The sequence below is a fragment of the Hypanus sabinus genome, chromosome 6 (genome assembly GCF_030144855.1).
Source record: "Hypanus sabinus isolate sHypSab1 chromosome 6, sHypSab1.hap1, whole genome shotgun sequence".
Lineage (NCBI taxonomy): Eukaryota > Metazoa > Chordata > Chondrichthyes > Myliobatiformes > Dasyatidae > Hypanus > Hypanus sabinus.
Window position 1 is genome coordinate 169,833,901 of NC_082711.1, and position 26,813 is coordinate 169,860,713.

The 26,813-nt window shown below is 37.7% G+C and overlaps 1 protein-coding gene across 12 annotated transcripts in view; it reads right to left on the reverse strand.

Moving 5' to 3' along the window:
• Nucleotides 1-26,813, reverse strand: part of ksr1a (kinase suppressor of ras 1a) — a 179,203-nt gene that overhangs the window by 20,687 nt on the left and 131,703 nt on the right. For 10 of the 12 annotated variants that reach the window (XM_059973487.1, XM_059973491.1, XM_059973490.1 and 7 more), the window contains exons 4-13: nt 23,758-24,217; nt 19,053-19,234; nt 14,157-14,226; nt 12,481-12,564; nt 11,173-11,234; nt 10,019-10,125; nt 7,958-8,117; nt 3,562-3,619; nt 2,301-2,349; nt 130-521 (exon numbers count right to left, since the gene is read on the reverse strand). In XM_059973487.1, coding sequence (XP_059829470.1) covers nt 130-521; nt 2,301-2,349; nt 3,562-3,619; nt 7,958-8,117; nt 10,019-10,125; nt 11,173-11,234; nt 12,481-12,564; nt 14,157-14,226; nt 19,053-19,234; nt 23,758-24,217 — 1,624 coding nt within the window. Of the gene's footprint in view, nt 1-129; nt 522-2,300; nt 2,350-3,561; nt 3,620-7,957; nt 8,118-10,018; nt 10,126-11,172; nt 11,235-12,480; nt 12,565-14,156; nt 14,227-16,852; nt 16,876-18,302; nt 18,368-19,052; nt 19,235-23,757; nt 24,218-26,813 lie in introns of those variants that run through there. The other 2 variants (XM_059973499.1, XM_059973498.1) reach the window with 2 other exon arrangements.

The following is a 26,813-nucleotide window of genomic DNA, read 5'->3' on the forward strand; positions in this document are numbered from 1 at the left end:
TACTTTTTAAAGAGAAAAATAACTTCAGCTTTACACAAATTCAACTGCTGAGCAAGATAATCTTGACACTGTTGAACAAAACAGGGATATGATACAAAAGTATAAAAGAAGCACTCATACTTTACCTACCTTGTAATAATGGCTAAATGAGGTGGGTGCATACAAGCTCCCATGAAAAGTACCACATTTTCATGCCTTGTTTGACGATAAGTCATCACTTCTTTTTTAAATAATTTCAGGTGATCCTGATTATTTCCATCAATCTCTAACAACCTAATCGCCACTTCTCCATGCCAGCGTCCTTTGTGAACTTTCCCCCATCTCCCTTGGCCTATCAGGTCTCCAACTTCCAATTCATGAAAAGGGATGTCCCACTCTTGTAAGAAGACACTTGTCTGGCTGGCTTTGCGAAAAATTGGCCCTTTCCAGTACGGTCTAGAACTTGGCAAATCATCAACCTCATCAGTCTCATATTCCAATTCTGACTTATTAGCCTCATCTTCAAGTGCTCGCTCTTCAGTCTGAAAAGAAAACAGAACAATGGGAATGTAATTGTGCAAATGAAACTTTGATCTGATTATTAAACAATTATTTTTAGTCCTATTTTCACCAATGTCCCACCATAATTCCACTCACTCTTATAAATTGTACCTAGTAGGTAATCTGGTTCAATGCTTTCTTTGACTTCAGACTTGAGCCAGACCAAGATTTACCCTCAGGAAATTTTGCTTCCTATGTATTCTCGTCTAGTCGTTTAGAAAGAGCAAAGCTACTGAAACTACTCAAGTTGACTGAAAATAAATTCCCACCACAAAAAAAAAGCTGCAGGAGCTAACACAGAGCCACTGCGTCGTGATGGAAATTTCTAATTTAAAATTTTAACAAGCGCACCTTCTTCTCAATAGTGCACTGTCAAGTGAGACAGCTATACTTGAACCTCTAAGAGTGCAACTCTGATTTAGCACTGACAATCAGGCCCAAAGACCCACATGAATGCTCTAGAGCTGTCTATGACAGAGTCTTGTTGAGGTTTCTTATTTCGTGGTGTAAATGAAGAGTGTGGAAGGAGGGAATAAATAGGAGTTCAGCAATCATGGGAATTTATCAAGATGAAAAGGCAAGCAAGATATGTAATGCAAATATTTATTGGTTTTATATACTTTAAAGGGCTTAATGTTGGAATGGTCATTATAGCCATTTCAGATCTCAATAGGTTCAATGTAACGTGAGAAATGTATACAATATACATCCTGAAATTCTTCCTTGATCAAATTGATTATCTTAATTAATCTTACACAATTGTCGAAATGCCTAGATGAAGTACGTGCACTTTTTTGGCAGCTAATGTTACATAGGCAATTTACATTTTTGTCTGAAGAAAATAATCAACAGTAGTATTTATACCTCAAAAAGGAGGATCCCATTAACCCATCATTAAGGATCCCCATCACACAGAACATGCCCTCTTCTCATTGTTACCATCAAGGAGGTACAGGAGCCTGAAGATACATACTCAGTGTTTTAGGAACAGCTTCTTCCCCTCCTCCAACAGAGTTTTGAATGGGTCATGAACTCACTAACTCACAACTTTTTTTCGTTTTTTTGCTCTCTTTTTGCACTACATATATCTTACTGTAATTTATAGTTTTATTATTATAATGTATTGCTGCTGCAAAACAAATTCATGACATGCCAGTGATATTAAACAAGATTCTGATTCATCAGGTTAAAGCTTCATTCTTAAGTGCGTGTAAGTAGCTACACCGACTTCACACACAAATCTATAGCTTTGAATCACGAAATTTTACTTCAGTATGCAACAAAAGCACAGTAAAGCATATTGAAGATCGTTTAATGTCATTTCCAGTACATCTGTAAAGGAAAATGAAGTAATTGTCATTCCAGATCCGATGCAGCCTAATAAAAAAACAAATCAAGATAAAGAACACAATGAATATATATACACAAAATAGAAGGATGCACATAGTCCAGTTATCTTCAGCCTCCTCAGAAAGTAGAGACTTTAGTGAGCTTTCCTCATTATGTGGAATGTATTCTGGAACCATGAGAGGTTGTGCGAAATGTGCACTCCCTGGAATTTGAAACTGCTTGCAGTTTCCACTGCTGTGCTGCCAATGTAAAGAGGATTTACTATGGATTCAGGAAATACTTGCATCAGACAGCACATGAGGAGAGAAACATAGATAACACTTCCGATTGGTCTCCCAATGTTCACTTCACTTCCCTGTCCACAATTGCTGCATAACCCACACAGTACAGTTTATTTACAGTCAACGTACCTCCGCATCTATTTCTTCAACAGCATCTGTTTCAGCTTCCTCTACAGTACTGTAAAAGCAAGAATATATTCCATTATAACTATATTGTTTAAAGTATAATTATATTCAAAGGTGAAGGTAAATGGCCAAGAGTAGCAAAATTAATTCTGATAAGATGTTTTGAAGATGAATATGGTTAGGAGTAACATCTATGATCTAGAAATTGGAATGTTCTAGCAGATACAGAGGATTTGATCACTCACTTTAGAAGAATGGGCAATGTGTAACAGCCTTAAAAAACAATACCATATAAAGAATGAGAATGTTTAAAATGACATTCATCCATATGGCAAAACTCATACGAAACTTGCTTTCCCTCTGGTAATAACACCCATGTCTAGTCCCAGAAGGAGCAGAGTAGAGCATTATTGTCTTTTATAGGCTAGAAACAAACCATAGTAAACTCTACTAGATTCTTAAAACAAATTATTGTACCCCTTACAACAAAAACTTTTTAAACTCTAAACAACGAAATAAAACTGTTCAATAAAATGTAAAACCCAAAATTGCAAATCATACTAAATACAAAAATGCGAAAACTTTCACACCTCAAAATGACACTATATATCGATTTTGTTAAGTATCATCAACATTACTTTAATGCAAGGGTTCCCAACCATTTTATGCCATGGACCCTACCATTAAGCTAGGAGTCTATGGACCCCAGATTAGGAACCCAGATCTATAATTAATGCAAGCAACCAGAGCAAAATTAAATCAGAAAAACTCATTTAGCAATGCAATTGTTACAAAGAACTTGGCAATGCTGGAGATTTTTATATACAATACCTCCAATATGACAGCGATAAATAATATTGAATAAAGCAAGGAGAAAGGAATTTTTAAAATATATAAAACAGAAAAATTAATTGAAAATTATTCACTTCAAAAAAAATTAGACAGAAAATTATGCCATACAGATTTCAATAGAAAATCTGGCTTTTTGAAAGAAAAGTACATTTTCTGTCTTTCAATGAAGCAGCTCTATGCCATCTTCCCACTGACAAACCCCAACCCACCCTCAACTTTTAACTTCATTGTTCAACCATCATCTGTCACTGAAGATCATGGGTGAGTCATTATAGTGGTTATGCAGGGCTCTAATATTACATTATTGATGCAAGAAACGTAGCCTAGGAGATGCCAATGAACTGATCCTGTTGTTTAAAATGTTAAACTTGCACATTATACAGTATGGAAATAAAGATAAAATAATGCTTACTTAGTGTCTTCAGAGGTTTCAGGCTGTGAAGTGACATGCAATGTTGGGCTAGGCACATCTAGTCAACAGAAAGTTACAATTAGCATTGATTATTTATATGATTGTACTATGTAAAAACTAACCCACTAAAACAGCCAACTAAAAATAATTAAGTGGTTAAAGTCTCTACACAGGGTGATAGGGTATTAAGAGTTATTTTTCCTCAAGAAACAATGTATAGCTGAAAAAAAGATGAAGGAAGAAACATTTGAAGAAAAGACTACTCACCTGGGAAGATAAACTGTTGTCTATGATGAAAGTAGTATGCAGCTTTGGGAGAAAGATCACACAGGCAGAAGAATAGATAACGAATCAGTAAAGAAATCACAGGACAGTAGTCAGCAAACACTACTGCTATTAATAGAATTAATATACATTTTTACTGATCTCCAGAAAGATAATCTTCTGTTTGAAGAGCACAAAATACCCAGAAACAACAGAAAGGGACAGACAGATTTTTTACAACCAACAATATGCCTCTGAGCAATCCAATATTCTTACAATAATTATCAATAGAGTTTGTAGCATCTTACTTTTCTTCCCTTGCTTTGGGAAAAGGGCAATTAAGGACAACTAAATAATTCTTGAAAGAGGATACATATGCTTGCATAGCTTAAACATAATTCACTGCAATGCAAAATGGAAAAGTACCACAAAATAATGGGAACTGTAACTCTTGCAGTACACCACTACTTCTCTTTGAAAGCATTAATATTTAATTTTAGTCAGGGTTAACAGAAACATTTCACACTTTCTCAGGCATACCACCCTTTGAAGACCTATGTGATGAAAATCTATTTTTTGTGTTGATAGACAAGGATTTAAAGAAATAGAAACAAAAATTTAAGGACAAATGACAGAGTACAATGGAAGGCATTTAACGGGGAGATTTAAGTGGTTCAGAGTAAACATGCTCCACAAAGGGAAGAATAGGGCAAAATGGACATACATGTCTGACACCCAGAGGTTAATACATCAGTAAGTTTAGGTGACAGCAGGAAGTGTAGCAGCAAAATTAAAATGCAAGGAAGGGTAAGAAAAAGTAAAATCCAAATGTTTAACTAGCATACAAAGAGCAAGTATAAACTAAGGAAGGCATTCGGCCTATTAGGGAATAAAAAGGAAACCTGGTTATGGGCAAGATTTTAAAGAATATTTTGTGATTGTTTCCACAAAGGTAGTCTGATGCCAAATCCTAAACCAAGGCAAACAAGTTGGAAAATTAGGTGGGATAAACAGAAAAAAGACAAACCATTCGGGTGTTTATCATCTTTAAAAATGGATAAAAATTCCAGACTCTGTGAAATATATTAAAACTATTAAAAGAAACAAAACAGGAAACGGCAGAAGTTTTGACTACAATTTTTCCAATCTTCTCTGGTGTTTGAATAGTGCCAGTGTATAACTAATGTACTGTCATTGTTACAGGTAGAAGGGATGGGTACATGAAATAATAACAGGCTAGTTATTTTGATTTTGGTGGTAGACCAATTATTAGACCACATTCTAAAAGATAGCATGCATGTTCATTTGCAAAGGTACACATTAACCTGGGACAGTCAGCACGGATTTGTTAAGGGCAAGTCCTCCAAGAATAATATGATCAATATGGTACAAGGACGATCAATGAGGTCTCTGTGTTTTTATGTATGCTACAAAGATTTCAAAGTTTTAACACATCCCACCTGGTTGGCTAAGGTAAAAATCCAACAAAACAGGCTCAATGACAGAAAGAGTAATTTGTAAAGGGCATTTTTGTGACTAGAGGACTGCTACCAGGAATTCCAAAGACCTTATACATAGCAGGGATTGAGACCAAAATGTAAGGGGAATGATAAAGTAGCTGTAGATGATACAGAAACTGACCACATGGTTGGCAGTGAGGAGAAACACTCAAGACTGCAGGAAGATAGTGGTTTCATCAGTTGGGCAGAAAATGACAAATGGAATTTGATTCATATTGCATCTGGGAGGTGCAAGAAGGGAAGGGAATACAGATAAATAGTAGGACTTTGTCGTGGAAGGACCTAGGAGATTGTGCACAAATTGTTAAAAGTACCAAAAGGCCAATGATCTTATTAAAAAGACAAATAGGATTCTATCCTTTGATAGCCAAAGATGACAAGAGCAGAGGAATTAAAATGAAACTATATAGAATAGTAATTAAGCCATGGAACAAATCCTGCTTAAAGTCCTGGTCATCACATTACAGGAAAAATATGACTGTACTGATGAAGTGCAAATAAAATATACAAAGGCACGTTCGTGACTACAAAACGTAAGCCCTGAGAAAAAGATAAGTTTGGATTAGTTTCTTTAGAATACAGGGAAATATAACTGAAAGTAAACAGAGTAAGTGAGAAGGATCTACTTCCCATAGCATCTGGGTTTTTAAAAAAACAGATAATATAACTTTTAAGGAGAGAAAAAGATTTCATTCTCTACCCACAGAGTGCTGGAGGTCTGGGACTTAGTTCTTGGAAAGATAAGTGGAGGGTCAGTTAGTGTTGAGGAAGCAGGTAGACTGCAGAAAGGCTTAGACAGATTAGGTGAATGGGCAAAGAAGTGGCTGTTGCAATACAGTGGAGGCAAGTGTATGGTCATGCACTTTGGAGGAAGGAATAAATGTGTAAACTACTTTCTAAATGGGAGCAAATTCAGAAATCAAAGCCCTTGTGCAGGATTTCCTAAAGGTTAACTTACAGATTGAGTCAGGAGGAAGGAAGGCAAATGCAGCGTTAGCATTCATTCTGAGAAGTCTAAAATATAAAGGGATATAATGTAGAAACTTTATAAGGCAGTCTGTACTTGGAGTACTGTGAGCAGTTTTGAGCCTTTTTATCTCAGAAGGATATGCTGGCATTGAAGAGGGCCAAGAGAAGATTCACAAGAATCATCCAGGAAATGAAAGGGTTAACATAAAAAGCACTTTATGTCTCTGGGCTTGTACTCTCTGGAGTTTAGAAGAACAAGATGCGAGGGGAGGCGGGTGTGAGGATTGCATTGAAACCTACTGAATACTGAAAGATCTAGATAGAGTGGACGAGGAGAGGATGTTTCCGAAAGTAGGGGAGTCTAAGACCAGAAGACACAGTCTCAGAATACAAAGACATTCCTTTAGAACAGATATGAGGAAGAATTTCTTTAACCAAAGGGTAGTGAATCTGTGGAACTCTTTATCACAGGTAGCTGCGGAGACAAAGATCTGGGTATAATTAAAGAAGAGACTGATAGATCCTTGATGAGTAAGGACATCAAAGGCTTCAGGGAGAAAGCAGGGAATGAGGTTGTGAGAGGTATTAATTAGCCACAACAGAATGGTGGAGCAAACACAATGGGCCACATGGCCAAATTCTGCTCCTACATCTTATGGTCTAACAGTGGCTAGAGGGAGAAACCTTAACAACATTTAAAAAGTATGTGGATGCATTTTGAAGAATTGTTAACTGCAAACTGGGGACCATTGGTGGAGGATGGGACTGGACTTTATTGAGGGGCACAGACGTGGGCAAAATAGCCTCCTTCTACCTTGTAGATTTTTTACTACTTAGTGCAAATTTCTTGTGAACAATAATATAAAAATTTCAGAGCCCATATCACATTTTAAGTAGGAAAAGAGATTTGTTAGTTGTCTACCAACAAAGGTTGAAAGAGGGCACTAGCATGTTTTGCGGATGGGGGAGGAAAGAGTAACAGCAGTAGTTTTAAAGAGAACATGAAAAAAAAACTATGAGTACATCTTATTATTAAATAGCTTAATCTGAATTTTACAATTTCACAAAGGAACAGTGCTCTGGAACAGGTAGTTAAAACTGCCCAACCCATCACTGGCACCAGCCTACCCACTAACAAGGGCATATATACAGTAAGGTGGCAGAATAAGGCTAACCATATCCTGAAGGATCACACACATCCTACTTATAGATTGTTTGTCCCACTCCCATCAGGGAAGAGGTAATGCAACATCAACGCCAAGACCACTACACTCAAAAACAGTTACTTCTTCCAAGCCATCAGGCTGATCTACACCTCCACCCATTAGCCCACCCCAACACCACTCCATCCACATAAGCCACTCATCGCCAAAGCCTCTCAGCACCCTTCATCCACACTCCCCACCAACTGCCCACTTTACTTGTGCATTGCGTTTTATAGGTTTGCTTTTATATTTATATTCATTGCACTTTTTATGCTCAGTATTTTTTATGCTGCACCAGATCCAGAATAACAATCATTTCATTCTCCTTTACACTCTGAATAATGACAACAACCAATCTTGAATCCTTTCTAAAAAGATCTGGGTACAAGTTTCCACTACATTGCTTTCTATCCATGCCTTTTTATCTTAAATACTTACCTGGAAATTTAAATCTGTCTCTATGACCTTTTGGTGAAGGATTTGGGGGTGGAGTTGCACTGGGAGGATTGGAAGATGGAAAAGGTGCTGGAGAAGATGGAGTTGAAGAGGTTGTTGAAGATGGATTGCTGCTGGAATCTAACGGAACTGGTGCATGATCCTTTTAGGAAGAAAGAGTCATAATTGTGATCACTTGTCCATTTATTAATTGCAACACAATGAGCAACAATATATAATACAGTCTGAAGTTTTACTTCATGTTTATGCTCACTGAAGTTCCATGATCTCACATCAAATGAAGTAGAATGCTGCATATCCAGGGCGAAATTTAAGGTAATAATAAGGATTAATTGTTTAGATGTACAGAAATGATATCGTATGTTTTCATACACTCAATAACCACTTTACTAGGTACAGCTGTATACCTGCTTGTTAATGCAAATACCTAATCAGCCAATCACGTGGCAGCAACTCAGTGCATAAAAGCATGCAGACATGGTCAAGAGGCTCTAACATCAGAATAAGGAAGAATTGACACTTTGACTGTGAAATGATTGTTAGTACTGGTGTGGTTTGAGTATCTCAAGATCTGCTGATCTCTTTGGATTTTAACACACAGAGTTTACAAAGAAAGTTGTGAAAAACGAAAAAAAAAACATCCAGCGAGTGACAGGTGGATGAAAACACCTTGTTAATGAGAGATCAGAGGAGAATGGCCAGTCTGGTTCAAGTTGGTAGAGGTGCCCGTAACTCAAATAACCATGTGTTATATCAGTGGTGTGCAGAAGAGCATCTTTGAATGCATAATATGTCAAACCTGGAAATAGATGAGCTAAAGCAGCAGAAGATCACGAACGTACAATCAGTGACTACGTTATTAGATACTGCTAATATTCCTAAAAAAAAGTGACCACTGAGTGCATATTTGAAATTCTTCCTAGTCTTACTTTAGGCCCTGGAGTATTAAGCATTAGGAAAAACATTAAAATAAACTGCAGACGCTAGAAACACGAAATAAAATCCAGTAAATGTGGGAAACACTCAGAAGATCAGGCAGAGTCTTTGAAAAGAGAAACATGGTGATGCTTCAGGTTGAATGCCTGTCGTTAGAAGTAGGAAAGAGAGAAAAATCACTTAGTCTTAATTTGCAGAGTAGTTGGAGAAAAATAGAGCCAGAAATGGCATTGTGTTATGCTATCTGGCTAATAGATTAATGAGGGCCATTAGTGCAAAAAGAAACTAAGCAACATATAAAAGCTACCAGTCACCAGTCACATATGTGGCAGTGGACAGAGAAAAACTAAGCAAAATGGGTTACAAACACAAAGAACAAAGATCTACAAAATCATGTCTCATGTACTCACTACTTTGATTGTACAGACAAAAAAATCTGACTGAAAAAAATTGAAGTTCTGACTTTTTATCTTTTTAAAAAGTTAGGATCTGTCACAAAGGATATTGACCATTTTTTGACCCAGGTTTCCTCAACCTCCTTATTACTTGTTAGTGCACAGACTATGATTACAGAATAAAAAGGAATTATTTAACTTGAATCAGCATGCTAAAAAGACACAGTGAAAATAAACACTATATAGATCAGGGGTTCAAGGACCCCTCGATTAATGGTAAGGCTCCATGGCATTAAAAAAAGGTCAGAAACCCCTGATATAGACCATCGAGCTCCAATGAACAATAATCTCATTTTATTTCCCCCACATCAACTCATCCCAGATTCTACCACTCACCTATATAAACTGGATACAATTTATAAGGGCCAATTAATCTGAGAATCTGCACACCTTTGGGATGTGGCAGGAAACTGGAGTACACAGAGGGAAGCACACCTTCATAGAGAGAACATGAATATTCAACGAACAGCAATGGAGATGAGGATCTAACTCAATTCACTTGAGCTGAGGTAGCAGCTCAACTAATTGCCATCCAAATGTTTCAAGTTTGTTTTTTTGATGCTAAGAAAATTTTACTTGGATACATTTATAAATAAAATTAAAAGCTACTAAGTTTTATTGCAGTTAAAACTACAAAACTAGCTTGTGTTACCTTTTTATGTGGTGTCTTTGGAAGTGTAGCAAACTGAGGCTCCCCAGGCCTGTCCACAGAATTATTTATATCAGATGGTACCGACTCCGTTCTTCGTATTTTTGTAACTAGTTAACAAAGAAAAACATGAATTGTTGGTTTTCCCAAAAAAGCAATTATCATATGAATTCTATCTTTGACCTTAAATTACAAATCACAAACCCACAGGCTCACCAACTATCTCACATATACCTTCATCCACCCTCCCTCCGTTACACTCAACCTCTTCCTCCATCTCCATCGTATCTGCTCCAATGATGAGACTTTCAACATGGCTGCCTCTGAAATGATTTCCTTGTTTCTGGTTCATGCTTCCCCTTGATCACAGTTGACAGGGCCCTTTGATACATTTCATCTACTACTCACAACTTGGCTCTCACCCATTCTGCTCCCAGATAGAGCAAGGATACTGTTCCCTGGTCCTCACGCTCCACCTCACCAGTCTCCACATTCAGTGATTCATCCTTTACAATTTATGTCAGTTCCAATGAGATTCCATGCCAGACATACTGCTCTCTTCTCTCTCAGAATTCTCTGGAGATTGCCTCCCTTTTTGTCTCGCCAGTCTCCCCCTTCCTGTTCACAAACCCACTCTCTTTCTCATGACACATTCTCCTATTATTGCGGGAGATGTAACACACATCTTTTTTAAGTCTTCCTGTTTAACCATCCAGGGACCCAAACAGTGAGGTAGTGATTCACTTGGAACTTTCTCCAATCTAGCCCATTGCATTTGTGCTCACAATGTGCTCTCCTCTATTAGGAAAAGTCAAATGCAAACTAGGTGACCACTTTAGGGAGCATTCTGCAGAGCTTTCAACTCGATATACTTTCACTCTCTGTCCCACTTACTCAATGATCCCTCTATCTGTGACCCAACACAAGCTTGAGGAAAAACACCTCACCTTTCAACAGGGCAGATAGCAGCCGTCCCGACACGGCACTGAATTCACCAGTTCTAATGGGTTGTATGAGAACTGGCCACATCATGACACAGTAAAAGGCTCTGGGGTGTAAAACTTACTAATCTAGCTATGAGAGGTACTAAAGCTATTCCACAAAATGTCTTACAGGGAATAATGCTGTGCACTCTATATTATGATCTGAAATCTTACTTTGGGGAAATGAAATCCGGCACGGAGGAGCTTCTTTTGTGCATTTGTTGTGGCACTTTAATCTAAGAGGAAAGCAAAATACAGTACCAAAATGCATTCAAGTTTCAAAACTGAGGTAAGCAAAAGCTTTCATTGATCCTTAACAACAATTCAACAGGAAGAATGGAAACAAGGGACTTGCCATGAATACTTTATGAATGAAAGCTGCAGATGCCTATAGGATATCTTGTTTGAAGAAACATCCTGGCATTTACCTTCAATATTGCCGCTGATCCTTTATATGAGCTCATCACTTCAATTTGAAACATTTAAAGATTAATTTTTGACTGATTATACATAACAAAAACTCGTTAGAAAAAGTATCTTTCCCTAATGGATGTTTCTGCAGAATTTACTTTCAGGAAATGAATATATTCAGATTTGAAAACTAAGCACTCACAAAATTTGTCCATTTGCTTTTATTAACCCACCCCCCCCCCAAAAAATCACATATTCTGAAGATGATGTGTGATTAAAGATTAATATTTATTCTTGAGAGCATGTCACCGATGTGGCTTGGTCCAGCCTTTATTAGAAGTCCAGTGCTGGATGGATATCAGTGGCAGACACTGATGAAGATTGCTACCTTCAACACACACAAAATGTTGATGGAACTCAGCAGACCAGGCAGCACCTATGGACAAAAGTACAGTCCAACAAAGAAGTTGACTGCACTTTTGTCCATAGATGCTGCCTGGCCTGCTGAGTTCCTCCAGCATTGTGTGTGTGTTGCCTGGATTTCCAGCATCTGCAGATTTTCTCTTGTTTGTGGTTCAACTGCAACCTTGCTGCCCAAGCCAAGATTAGATTAGCCAAAGCAAAGATCAGGGATAAAATTTGTGTTGTTTATTTACTTTATTTAGAGATACAATGCCAAACAGCCCTTTCAGGCCCAATGAGTCATGCTACCAAGCAACCCACCTATTTAACACTAGCCTAATCATAGGACAAATTACAATGACCAATTAACCGACTAACCGTATGTCTTAGGACTGTGGAAGGAAACAAAAGCTCCTGGGGAAAACACACACAGTCACAGGGAGAACACACAAACTCCTTACAGACGGCATTGGAATTGAACTCTGAACTCCAGTGCCTTGAACTGTAATAGTGTCACGCTAACTGCTACACTACCATGGCACCCCAACTAACTTGACCAGCTATTGTCAGAAACAGATGTTTATTCAGGTTGCATCATTCATTATGTAGAGTTGGGTGCTTGTCTGTGGCACTAGTTTATATAGTTATAACTGCTCCAGTAGGACCTACCTACAGTGTTTGCACTTCACGCCGAACATCATATTTTTTTGACAAACTTGACATGTCTGCGAAAGCCAGGATTTTGTTGAAAACCTGGAAACAAATATTCAATAGGTCTTTTAGTCCAAGAAAAGCAAAATTATTCACAGCTAAGTGGATTATCAGTTCATTCAAGGAAAAAAAAACTGATGCACAATTTTTGTTAAAAGGCAAATAAAAAAATCACATGATGCACTTACACTGTCTAATAATAAGCAATTTTATCTTCTTTGAATGTGATGCAGCTGTGTGTTAGTAAATCTCTAGACTAGGGGGTCCCAACATTTTTAAGCCATAGACCACTGGTCTAGAGATTCACCCATTTTTGAGTCCACTAACACACAACTCCATTTTAATGATAACATGTTCTAAAACTTCAAAAACCACCACCTCCGCTATAATAACTACAATATCCTTCTCCTTGGTGGATACAAATGAGAAGAATTCATTTATGGCTGTATGTCCTATGATTCCACACACAGATTGTAATTTGGGATACTAATGGAACCCACTATTTACCTGGTTTCTTTTTGCCCTTAAAATGTTTTGTAATTTTCTGTAGTCTTATGTCTACTAGTAGTCCCTCCTTGTCTACTTAATTTCTCTTTCTAAGTGTCCTCTATACTTCCTATACTCCTGAAATGGCCTTCCTCCCCACCACTACTTTTAGTTCCTATATCTGCCACATGCTTCTTATTTCATTCTTTACCTAGCCCTCAATGTTCCTTGCTGTACAAATCTTTCATTCTCCTGGACAGTCATTACGTCTGGTTTCTCATCCTTTCACTTTTGACTGATTCTCACCTGTACTTTTAAGTAGCTGTTTCAAGTCTACTTCTTCCAGGATGTGTCCTGTGACGTCAAAGTCAGCCTTCCCCCAATTCAGGATTTTAACATCAGGATCATCCTTACCCCGTTACATAACTTTTAAGTTATGAAACTTGTATAACTTGAAACTTACATGATCATTCCCTCTATAATGCTCTCCCATGAACTCTCCAACCACTTGCCCTTCTAAGTGCAGATGCAGTGCTACACCCGCTGTATTAATGTTATCTACATATGGACTCAAATGCCCTCTATAATCACTTCAAAAAATTCCACTACTCCTCCCCAACAAAAGCCTTTCAATGGAGGGCTTGCAATGCCATCTCCTCTTTTACATTTCACTGCCCACTCCCATATCATGCCTGAAGTGTCAAATCATCTCCAAGTGTATATAAGAAAACATAATTGGTTCCATCAAAATAAATACCACTACAGTAGAAGTTGCAAGTTGTACTTCCAATGAATTACATTGCCAAAATGTTTTCCTAGAAAGCTGCAAGACCCAACCTCATGTTTCCACAAGAAAACCTGATTTCAAATGTCTTCTTAAGTTAGTGGCAGTTCCAATAGGCAAGGAGAGGATATTGCAGAACCCAGTTTCTCTTAATAGCTATTAATGAGGCAATGATCTGCTCTGCTTTGGTATGGAGATTGAGATCATTATATTTTACCATTATATTCCACATCTGCCCCTCTTTGTTGGAGACAGATGTACGGGTTGTAAATGAAGTGCAAGATTACATAAAGTAAGAACTGATGCTATTGCACTGAACATTTTAAAAAGCAGAAAATGTTCATGTGTTTCTCACGTCACATACCTATGTGTAATAGAAAGCCCAAAATCCCTGTGTTGCATCTGAGGGGATCCTCGTGGTACATGTAATGAATCTGTAATTGAAAAGATCAGATAAATGTATTTTTAAAACAATTAAAACTGTCACACAGTTAACAAAATGTTAAACATAAAAATAATCCAAATTATACATGATTATATCATACAAGGCAAATTTTGCCTTGTAGGACCATTATGAACATACTTAATTAGAAGAAGCACATTTTTAAACTCTAAAATTAATGTATATGAAACACCAAATATTTCCAACAGGTTTAACAGATCACTGAAGTCCAGGTACTGAACAAATTTTGGGGTAATTGTACTAAAAAGCTCCATGCATAAAATACATTATAAAATAAATCTCCAATAAAAAAGTGGCTGGTAAAAATAATTATAAAATTGCACATAAAAACTTTCTACACAGAACAGCTTTTGTCAAAGTAAAATATAATGGGTAGTCTAAAGTAACCACTCATCTGCAATAAAGCATTTGAAATACTCAGCAATTCAGACAAGGTAACATTTTGTGGATAAATGTTAATGTTTCAGGAGAACTGTGGCAGAGGGACACCAAGCTGAATGAAGCCTGCATGGCTTTAAAAATTGCATGGTCACAGAGAATCATGCTGGGTGCTAATGCAATGAACAGACTTGAGGACAGTCTAGTTCATATTTTGCCATTATATAGGATATCAACACTAAGACTATCATGATGAAGAGATTAATAAAAGGACTTATGCAAGTATCAAATACAGTATATGGCCAAACACAAAACAAGACATCAACTATATTACAAACCATATCAAAAATTTGCTTTACAAGATTATAATCAATAAACACAAGGCTCATGTGCTCATCACCTGAACTTTATAATTGAGCAATGAAGGTTGAAAACTATTTCCAAATACACTTTGTGTAAAAACTGCAAAATTAATGTTTTCCCTAATATCTTCCCATTGAGCCTTGAATGGCCAAGTTCTATGGTACTGCCAGTACATTCACTCTGTCAGCCAATCTTTATATACAGGCACAGGCATGGACATTGGATTTATCCTTTCATATGTCACATCATGACCACTAAGCCCATTTATGTGTCTTTTCACTTTGTACCCAGAACCAACATGGGCTGTATACTGGTTAATGCTCCTCTTCCTTTCCAGCCCATTAACAACTACTCTCTTCAGTCAGCAGCAAAGAACCAGCCTGCTGAGACTATCCTAATCCAAATACAGGAATATTTAAACAAAATAATTTAGAAAAAAAATACTAAGTACTGGTTTTACCATATGATTATAAAAGGGACACACTCTTTTAAGCTGATCCAGTGAATTACTGAACCGTAGAGATTAAAATGCTGTGAATGATGTTGTGATAACTGACTTAGTGGCAGGGAAACACTACAAGTAATCTTGCTGGTTCTGAAATGCTGAGTTAAAAGCAGTCTGCACTCCTTCCATTACTATTAGCCAGTTACCTCAGCAAATTAAGTTTGTGAACTCTAGTAATGACTAAATCAAGATTAGCTATGAAAACCCAGTCTGCACCAAGGCTCACAGATATATTTTTTAAAATGCTTTGAATCTAAGTTATCATAGAAAGTGAAAGAGTGGAGATAAAATTGTGGTAAAATAGAAATTAGCAAACAAAAAAGGGGAACAATAAAAAACCTTCCAAATCTGAGTTTCCCCATGATAAAGAAAATAAAAAATAATGAATTTTTATGGTTCTTTTTCTTTTTGGCAGCTGATAAATTATTCTATGTGTTTAAAAAGAAAGTGGCAAGATGAATCATAATAGCTCTCCAAGATGTCTCAGTCAGTTCTTACTGTTTGGGCCAATAAGTGAAGTGATGTTGTTAAATTTAACAACTGTACTAATTACAAAGGGTTTCTGTACTTGATGCAAGATATAAAAGCAGCAAGTTACTGCATACAAAAATTAGGCATTGTCATACTCAAATAATAGAGCTGGCAACAAAGAGCAAAAGTTCTACTAACAATTTAATTTATTGTTGGTGTTTTACTATAGTTGTAGAGGGGAAAAAATCAGCAAACATATGACAGGGACTTTTCACAGGGCATCAAGCATTTGATCAAGCAGTCCATATGGTGCTTACTCTCCACCCCAGCCAACTCCCATTGTTCTTCATCTAAATTTATCCAAAGTCCTCTATTCTCTTCTTCCTAATGTTTGTGCAGTATCCGCTCAAATGCATCAGCACTTGTGTACTCCAACCCCTTCCTGCAAGCTCCACACATTCACAATCTTTGCATGAAGACATTTTTCCTCATTCAGTCCTAAATGACATACACCATATATTAAGACTATAAACTCTAAATAGACTCCAAAGTCAGGTGATACATCCTGTATTTACATATTCAAGCTCTCCAAGAATTTTGTGTTTCAATGAGGTAACTTCTCATTCTTTAAATTAAAAAAATGGAGACCCGATCAACTAGATTTTCACCCCATCTAACACAGCCACCATTCCTGAAACCAATCTGGCAAGTTTTCACTGTATTCCCTCTATGGCAAATATCTTTTATTAAGTTGGGTGACTAGAATTACATACAATACTATATAGAATGCTAGTAACCTTTACTAATAAGGATCAACATTTTCATTGTCTAAAAATATCTTCAGCTTCCCTCTTTTCTCTTTCAAAGTGGATAATCTTACATTTTTCCATTTGTCGCTCGACATGACCACATCCAGTTAAAGCCTCATTGCATCTTCATCACTTGCTTATTTTCCCACTTAGATTTGTATCAGTAGGAACCTCGAAAATTTCACATTTTGTCCCGTCAGCCAGATCATCAATATAAATTTGGATGACCAGAGCAATCCCTGTAGAACCCCGGCAGTTACTTTCTTCCAACTGAAAACACACTGACTTAGAGACACGAGAAATTGTAGGTGCTCAAATCTGGAGCACTAATCTGACGGAGGAACTCAGCAGGTCGGGAGCAGAGCAGAAATTGTCAATATTTTGTGTTGAAACCCTGCATCAGTGCTTGTAAGCTGTTCTTACTCAGTTTCGTACTCTCCCTCCACACTGGCTCTGACTTTCCTCAGCTATATCCATATATATGAAACCTGGGGACTTGCCATTGGTTCTGTACCAAAGATGGCATAAAGTCAGAAACAGGAGCTGACTACCCAACCCAAACCCACTTGGTTCTGATTACATTTGGGGAGTCATGTCAGCTCAGCTTTCAGAAAACACTCAAAATCATTTGGTTGGATTGGTGCCAAAAATTAATTTGCTAGTCTTGGCACTTGACTGGTCATGATGGCGGAAGGGCAAGTAGTGATGAGGAAGCAGGGAGTGTGCAGAACTTAGATTGGGAGAATTGGCAAATAAGTGGCAGATGTAATATAATCACACACTTTGGTAGAAGAAATAAAGGCATGGACAATTTTCTAAACAGGGAGAAAATACAGGTTGACATTCTAAATTGGAGGAAGGCCAATTTTGATGATATCAGAAAGGAACTGGCAGGTGTGGTTTCTGACAAAGATGTGGTAATTGGGAGGCTTTCAAAAGTGAAATTTTGAGAGCACAGAATTTGTATGTTCCTGTCAGAATAAAAGGTAAGAATAAAAGCTTTAGGAAACCTTGACTTTCAAGATATATTTAAGCCCTGGATAAGAAAAAAGCAGGTACATTGCAAGTAGGAACAAATGAGGTATTTGAGGAATGTAAGAAATGCAAGAGGACACTTAAGGAGGAAACCAGGAGGGCTAAAAGAAGGCATGAGGTTGCTCTAGCAGACAAGGTGAAGGATGTCTTGCCTGAAGGGTCTCAGCCCGAAACATCGACTGTGCTCTTTTCCAGTATTTTATGTGAATCTGATTAACATTTTTTATATGATTATTCTTTCAAATCCTGCCCAATTTGATAGACAGAGGCATTACATACAAACAACTACATGATGGTCATATTTTAAACACTTTAACTTAATTTTTCCCCCAAGCTTTTTGCTCTCGTGTTTCCTCCCAAACAAAAGAAGGCTTATGTTGTTCAGCTATGTACTTTCTTCAAGTCAGTGGTGGGTACAAAGACATTCCCACCACAAGAAACAGCCGCAGCTGGAGGAAGTCAACAAGGGTTTCCACGTGAAATCACCTTTGAAGGTGAAGTGAGATTATCAGCCTGTGCAAGAGGAGTGGCCATAAGACTCTCTACCTGTTGATGAATGTCCAGTGGTTAAGTGTACATGAAGGAGTCATCCAGTTGAACTCAGTCAGGAGTTAAGCAGGCACAAAGATTGCAGAGCATTAAATATTATGGCTGCAGCTAGCCGTTATGTAGTAAGCAGATGTCGGGTCAGATAATGCATTATCAATACAAGTTAGTTTTGTGCACCCAATGCAACCATGGACTGCATTATACAAATCACTGAGGTATGGGTACAATTAGACAGTTGCTGGTTCTTTACAACACTATATGGATAATCTAAATTATTGAAAGGCACTTGGGCTGCTCACACCTCTGACAGTGATTTGCTTAAGAACCGTATTAGTCACATCATTTGTACAAGCTTAGTCGCTTTCTCAGCTACACTGCAAAACGGTTATATGAGAAAGGAAGTGCAATTAATTATGTTTTCAAACATGATGAAAATAGACATGAGACATGCTTCATTAAATGTTTCATTAAAAACATATGATTTGAATCAATTCTGCATCAATTAGGTTCAAATATTTGGCTACAGATGAGTTCCCTAGTCATTCCATCCACTCAGATAAGTCATGCAAGAGTAAAATACAAGCATGCCATGCAGCAATATGGCACAAAAGCAAACTAATCTGGTAAATGCAAAGCTTCCAGACATAAAGCATGGCTCAGCAGCATAACTAATGTTTAAATACCAACTTTTAGGAGAACTGTGGTCATCAGATGCACAAGGTGTTGAGGGAAGACAGTAAGAACTTCCAATAGATGGAGGAAAGAAAGGCCTACATGGTAATAAGGGGGATCGGGTCACGATATCATCACAGTTGGTGCCACTGCCATTGATGTTCAGATTGAGAAAAAACTTGTTTTTCTTACCGAACCTAGGAAGGAAAAAAAAATGTACAAGCAGTTACAATGAGAGGCAGAATAAACAGCATGAAATAATCATAACTGCAAAGCAAGTCACTAATTCTATTAGCATTAGCAGTAACATTAAGACTATTAATGGAATAGTTATGTGATAACCTTTTGACAAAGTGGCTAGGTGTCGAGGTATTTTCTGTGTGGCTTATGGGGCAAATCCTATATATTCCAGCACCCTTAACCACTTGAATATACACTCAGTGGCCACTTTATTAGGTACACCTGTACACCTACTCATTAATGGAAATACCTAATCAGCCAATCATGTAGCAGCAACTCATTGCACAAAAAGCATGTTGACATGGTCAGACCAAACATCAGAATGGAGTAGAAATGTGATCTAAGTGACTCTGACTGTGGAATGATTCCTGGTGACAGACAAGATGGTTGGAATATCACAGAAACTGCTGACCTCCTAGGATTTTCATGCGCAACTGTCCTACCTACTAAGTGCTGACCATTCTGCTTACCAATGATCATGACCATAATTTATATAATACTAAAGGCCGATGGCAAACAGACACATGAGGTACTGATCTCTGCTATCACCAAACAAGAAACAGCTTGAAGTCTTTCAAGTCACGGTCAGGGATTTCAATCAGGCTTGTTTGAAGAAATTTCTGCTCAATTATCATCAACGTACCACCTGCAGCACCAGGGGTTCCAATACACCCAACCACTGCTATACCATGATTAGGTGTGCCTAGACCAGATTTCCAGAAATCTGAATACCTGGTTGTCCTCCTACCTGCGTACAGGCAGATGCTAAAGGGCAAGGCTCCAGAAGCGATAATGAAGAGATGGTCGTGGGGGGCAGAGGAGTGGCTAAGGGATTGCTTTGAGTCAGTGGAGTGGGCCATGTCAAAGACTAGGAGGATCTGAACGAATACACCACAGTTGTCAGACTTCATAAAAAAACAGCTGAAGACGAATGTGTCCCCATAAAATCAATCAGTCTTCCCCAACCAGAAGCCCTGGATGAACCATGAGTACTGAGGGACAGATCGGGAGGATTCACATCAAGTGACCAAGCAAAATACAAGTGATCCAGGTACGATCTCTAGAAAGCCATCTCATGTGCAAATTGACAATTCTGGACCAAACTTGAATCACTGAAGGTTGTTTTGACAGCCGTGGCAGGGCTTGAATGCTATCACCTATATAGTGAAACCAAGCGAAATAGGTGATAAGCATTTGCTCTGAGATTAGCTCAATGCTTTCCATGCTCGCTTTGACCATTAAAACGTAGAGGCACCTTCACAAATTCCCACAGCCCCCAGTGACCCTGTGATTTCCGCCTCTGAAGACAAGATGAGAGCATCCTTCAGGTGGATAAACCCGTGGAAAGCATCCAGCCCAGACAGGGTATCTGGCCTAGTACTGAAGACCTGTGCTGATCAACTGGCTGGAGTGTTTACCGATATCATTAACCTCTTGTTTTGGCAAACTGAGGAACCCACATGCTTTAAACAGGCTTCGTTATACTAGTGGCTACAAATAATGTGCCAACCTACATCAATGACAATCATCTAGTAGCACTTACATCTACTATGATGAAATGCTTTGGGAGTTTGGTAATGTAACCTATCAACTTCTGCCTGAGAAGCAACTTAGATCCCATCCAATTTGCTTACTGTCACAGATCATCAGCAGATACCATTCTCTTCACTCAACTCTGGAACATCTAAAGAATGAAGATACATACATCAGAATGCTCTTCATTGACTACAGCTTTGCATTCAATTCTATCATCCCTTAAAACTAATTAATAAGCTTCAAGAACTTGGCCTCAATATCTCCTTGTGTAACTAGATCCTTAATTTCCTCACTTGCAGACACCAGTCAGTTCGGATTGACAACAACATCTCCTCCACAATCTCCATGAGCACAGGTACACCTGTATACTTAACCCCCTGCTCTATTTGATTTATACTTATGACTGTGAGATGAAGCACAGCTTGAATGCCATATTTCTGTTTGCTGATGACACCATTGTCATTGGCTGAATCAAAGGTAGTGATGAATCAGCATGTAGGAGAGAGAATAAAGTATGGCTGAGTGGTGCCACAACAACCACTTCTCACTCAATGCTAGCAAAACAAAGGAGCTGAAAATATTGACTTCAGGAAGATGAAACCGGAGGTCCATGAGCAAGTCATCATCAGGGGATCAGGAACCTTAAGTTCCTTGGTGTTATCAGAGGATCTGTCCTGGGTCCAGCATGTAAATGCCATTACAAAGAAAGCACAAAAACACCTCTACTTTCTTAGAAGTTTGTGAATATTTGGCATGTCATCTAAAACTATGGCAAACTTTTATAAATGTGTGGTGGTTGTGGACTTGCTTTTTAGAACTCTACAACTTATTTGCTGGATATTTATTGCTTATTTATTTATTGTTATTATTTTAGTATTTTTCTCATTTTGTATTAGCACAGTTTGTTGTCTTTTGCACATTGGTTGTTGTCCATCCTATTGGGAATTCTATTGTGTTTCTTCTATTTACTATGAATCCTCTCAAGAAAATGAATTTCAGGGATGTATAGGGTGATATATGTACTTTGCTAATAAATTTACTTTGAACAGTCTCTAGTTTACAGTGCAGTGTGAAAAACAAAAACATCCAGTTCTGTGGGTGAGAGGTCAGAGGAGAATGTGTAGACTGGTTCAAGCTGACAGGAAGGCAATAGTAACTCAAGTAATCACGCGTTACAACAATGATGTGCAGAACAGCATCTCTAAACACACGTGTAAACCTTGAAGTGGATAAGCTGCAGCAGCAGAAGGGCTAACTGGATTTGACTCCTGTACCTATTAAAGTGGCCACTGTATGTGATTTTAAGTGTAACACAGCTGTCAATTCTTTCGATATATGCATCTACTGTAAACTGAAACTGAAGAATTGATACTTGGAAAGAGGATTGGCATACATTAGGTAAATAAAGCAACGGACTGTGCTGAGTGTGGTTGACTGAAGACAATAAGCTCTATAAATATGATGGACAGGAACATTATTGCTTACAAGGAAATTTTATTATGAATAAAACTCGGCTACTGTTAATTGCAGGAATTCTTGCAAAATGAAAGCAACTTGTCATTTGTTCAATCAATTTATTAAAAAAACTACCTGTCATTCAATGTTATTCAATTAAAATTCCACCAGTCATTAGACTCAAAATAAAACAAATAAATGTTATGGTTTTAATAACTCCTGTGCTTTCTGGATAGTGATCTAGAATCGATACCTTGGTCAATTTTCCCTTGTAGCACAAGAACAAAAAGGCTGAGATAAGGAAGCCTGTTTCTGACTGTGAATGAAACATTATGATTTTGTGACCGAATCTGCTAACAAAAATTATTGATTATTTAAATGATCAAAAAATTTTCTACTGATTTTTGATCACCTTGGATCTAGATCTTCGGAGGTCTGAAATGAAAACTATGTTGTTAGAAATTAGCAATATTCTTTGAATATAACACCAGACAAGGTAATACACACTTTGGCCAAACTCCAATTCTCATCCAAAAGCAGAATGCATGAACTTTAAACTCTGTTTTGTGGAGTATTATACCATTTTTTCCTCCACAACTTTTTCTTACCAATCAGAACATTTAGTATTTACTTAAAAATCCTGTATACCTTCCTCTACACTATCCAGAAATTAACATTAAAGGGCCGATGTGAGCAACTTGGTCCTAATTAATTTTGCTGAAAGGTTATGTGCATGAATCAACTCTATTTCCCTCTTCATTGACACTATCTGATTTGTGATATTTAATTTTTATTGAATCTTTCTTCTTAGGGTTAATAGAAACTATTATGAACTTCAAATACAGTAAGAAATTGAAAAAAATATGGACAGCTGTTAGCATCAGGCAGTCTTACTTCACTCCTCCCAATACAGGTCCACCTAACAGACATTATCTTATGTCATTGTCACAAAGAAGACTAATTCAGCTCAACCAATCATTAACAAAGTTTGAGTGAAACTTGTGAAAAACTAACATTTCAAAATTATAGTGCAATTTTAGAGTTACAAACATTGCAATAGAACAGGTTTAATAATTACAAAACTGAAAAATTAAAAGCAAAGCTAAACTAGCAGTTCATTTTTTAAGAGAATGGCAAATATTAGCAGATTTGTCTTCCTTGCATGCTAAAAGGTATGTACTTTCTTTGAGAGAAAAATTGCAAATTGAAAGGTACCCACTATTAACTTGAGTTCCAACCATTTTTTAGACTTAGTCTGTGTGCAAAAGGCACTTAAACAGATTCTCAAAGCAAACTTATCTTCAATTAAATTTTAAACCAGTTATTCAGAACCTACAAAAACTTAATAGATCTTCCTAGCCAGTTTTTGATCTAGAAAGCCATGTAATTGGCATTAATTAAAAAGTCACTGCAATTGCATATAGATGAACCCATTTGTTGCAATGAAGCAAGCTGTACTAGTTGATTAAAACAGATAAATTTAACTTACTTAATTGCTGGTACCTCATCTATTCTATTGCCCAGTTGAGATTCATGAGATTTACTTCTGGTAAGTCCTGAGAAAGCAGGAAAAAGTTGAATAAGTTTCCGTGAAGGCGGTGGTGGAGTTCGTGGTGGTTTAAATCTATTTTTCTTCTTTGCTGGAGGAGTAGCCGGTGGTGTAGTTGTAATGGTTTGAGCTCCAGACATTCGTCGACCTGGTTGAGGGGACTGTGAAAAGGGGTCCACTAAATTATCTGACCGACTTGGCAAGTACACATAATCCGAAGTAGGAATAACTGAAACAGAGACTGAACGTGGTTGTGGATGAATTAGTCTGGGAACAGGTGAAGGACTGTGTGGCAGTCTGGAGCCAACAGAAAACATCAACTCTGGAGGTGGTACGGGGTTGCTTTCTCGTCTTGTTTCAGTTGAAGTCCAAAGAACAGCATCATCTTGTAACTCTCCACCTGTTCAAAAGTAAAGTCAAAGACAAAAGTATTTATCAATTCAGAAACAGTACCTTTAAAGTTCCTTGGTTCACACCAAATTCATGGTGACAAAAAAATTAAATTAGAATAAGGGTAATAATGAAAAATTATGAAGTAACATTTACTATTCCCCAATTCAAGGGTTCCCAACCTTTTTATGCCTTGGACCCCTACCATTACCCAAGGGATCCATGGACCTAAGGTTGGGAACCCCTGCTCTAAGCAGACAATTAGACAGATATCAAATTATAATTGACACTTACTAAATTCACAAATTAAGACATTTCATAACTTTGTCCTAGACTTGTTAATTTAGAAGATTTTATTGTTTTTGGGAAGAGCAAAGAAGGAAAATATGAGATCAGTCATTAAGAATAAAACAAATCGATGCAAAAAAATTTGGTGGACAGAATGACCAATTTCATTGCTTTTAACAATTCTTGACTTTGAATCACTTAGTTAAATTAGCCAAAAATGTGTTTCTTAATCATAAATGACAATAATGACCTGTCTGTATTGAATTAGCTAATCAAAGCCTAAATTTCAATCCGTAAGCTGCAATAATTTCATATTCAATGGTTGAATTCATACCTTTCAGAGACAGTGATCATAACATGATAAAATTCACCCTGCAGTTTAACAGGAGAAAATAAAATCGGATGTATTGGCATTACAGTGTAGTAAAGGGAATTACAGGGGTATGAGAGAGAGGAGCTGGGCAAAGTTGAATAGAAAAGGAAACCAGCAGGATGACGGCAGAACAGTGCTGATGTTTCGGGGGAAACTTGGAAAGGACAGAAAAGATGCATCCCAAAGAAGAAAAAATATTGTATAGGGAGGATGAGGCAACTGTAGCTGACAAGGGAAGACAAAGACAGCATAAAAGAAAAAGAGAAGACATGTAATATAGCAAAATTTAGTGGGAAGGTAGAAGATTGGGAAACTTTTAAAAGCCAAGACAGCAACTAAAAAAAGCCATAAGGAGAGAAAAGATTAAATATGAAGGTAAGCTAACCAATAATATTTTAAAGGATACAAAAAGATTTTTCAGATATATAAAGAGTAAAAGAGATGAGAGTGGATATCGGACCACTGGAAAATGATGTTAGAGAGGTAATAATGAGTGACAAAGAAATGGTGGACAAACTTAATAAGTATTTTGCGTCAATCTTCACTGTAGAAGGCACTAACAAAATGCCAGAAAGTGCCAGAGAGTGTCAGGATGCAGAATTAAGTGACATTGGTATGACAAGGAGGAGGTGACAAATCTTGGGAAGCTGATAAGTCTGAAGGTAAATAAATCACCTGGACCAGATGGACTGCACCCCAGGGTTCTGAAAGAGATAGCAGAAGAGGTTGTAGAGACATTAGCAATGATCTTTCAAGAATCGCTAGATTCTGGAATGGTTCCAGAGGACTGGAAAATTGCAAACGTCACTCCAATTTTTAAGAAGAGGGATGCAGAAGAAAGGAAATCATAGGCCAGTTAGCCTGACTTCAGTGGTTGGGAAGATAATGGAGTTCATTATTAAGAATGAGGCTTTGGGGTACTTGGAGGCACATGGTAAAACAGACCAAGGTCAGCATGGATTTATAAAGGGGAAATATTGCCTGGCAAATCTGTTGGAATTTTTTGAGGAAATAACAGACAGGATAGACAAAGGAGAGTCAGTGTACATTGCCTATTTGGATTTTCAGAAGGCCTTTGACAAGGTGTCGCACATGAGGCTGCTTAACACAATAAGCCAATAGTATTATAGGAAACGTACGAGCCTGGACAGAAGATTGGCTGACTGGTAGGAGGCAAAAAGTGGGAATAAATGGGGCTTTTTCTGATTGGCTGCTGGTGACTACTGATGTGCTACAATGGTCGGTGTTTGGACCGCTTACTTCTTTTCACATTGTAGATTAGTGATTTAGATGAAGGAATTGCAGCTTTGTTGCCATGCTTGCAGACGATACAATGACAGGTGAAAGGGCGGATAGTGTTGAGGAAGCAGGGTGTCTGCAAAAGGACTTAGGTTGGGGGAATGGACAAAGAAGTGGTAGATGGAATATAGTGTAGGGAAGTCCATTAATCATGCACTTTGGCGGAAGGAATAAAGGTATGGACTGTTTTCTAAACGGAGATAAAATTCAAAAAAGTCAGGGTGCAAAGGGACCTAGGAGCCCTCAGGATTCCTTAAAGGTTAACTTACAGGTTGAGTTGGGTGGTAAGGAAGGCAAATGCAATGTTAGCATTAATTTTGAGAGACTAGAATACAAAAGTGAGAATGTAATATAAGGCATTGGTCAGATTGCCCTTGGAATATTGTTTTGGGCCCCTTATCTAAGAAAAGGTGTGCTGGCATTGGAGAGGGTTCAAAGGTGTTTCACAAGAATGATGCCAAAAATGAAAGGGCTAACGTATGAGGAGAATTTGATGGCTCTGAACCTGTACTCATTGGAGTTCAGAAGAATGAGGTGGGAATCTCATTGAAACCTAATGAATATTGAAAGGCCTAGATAGAATGGATGTTTCCTATAGTAGAGGACTCTATGACCAGAAGGCACAGCCTCAGAATTGAGAGATGTC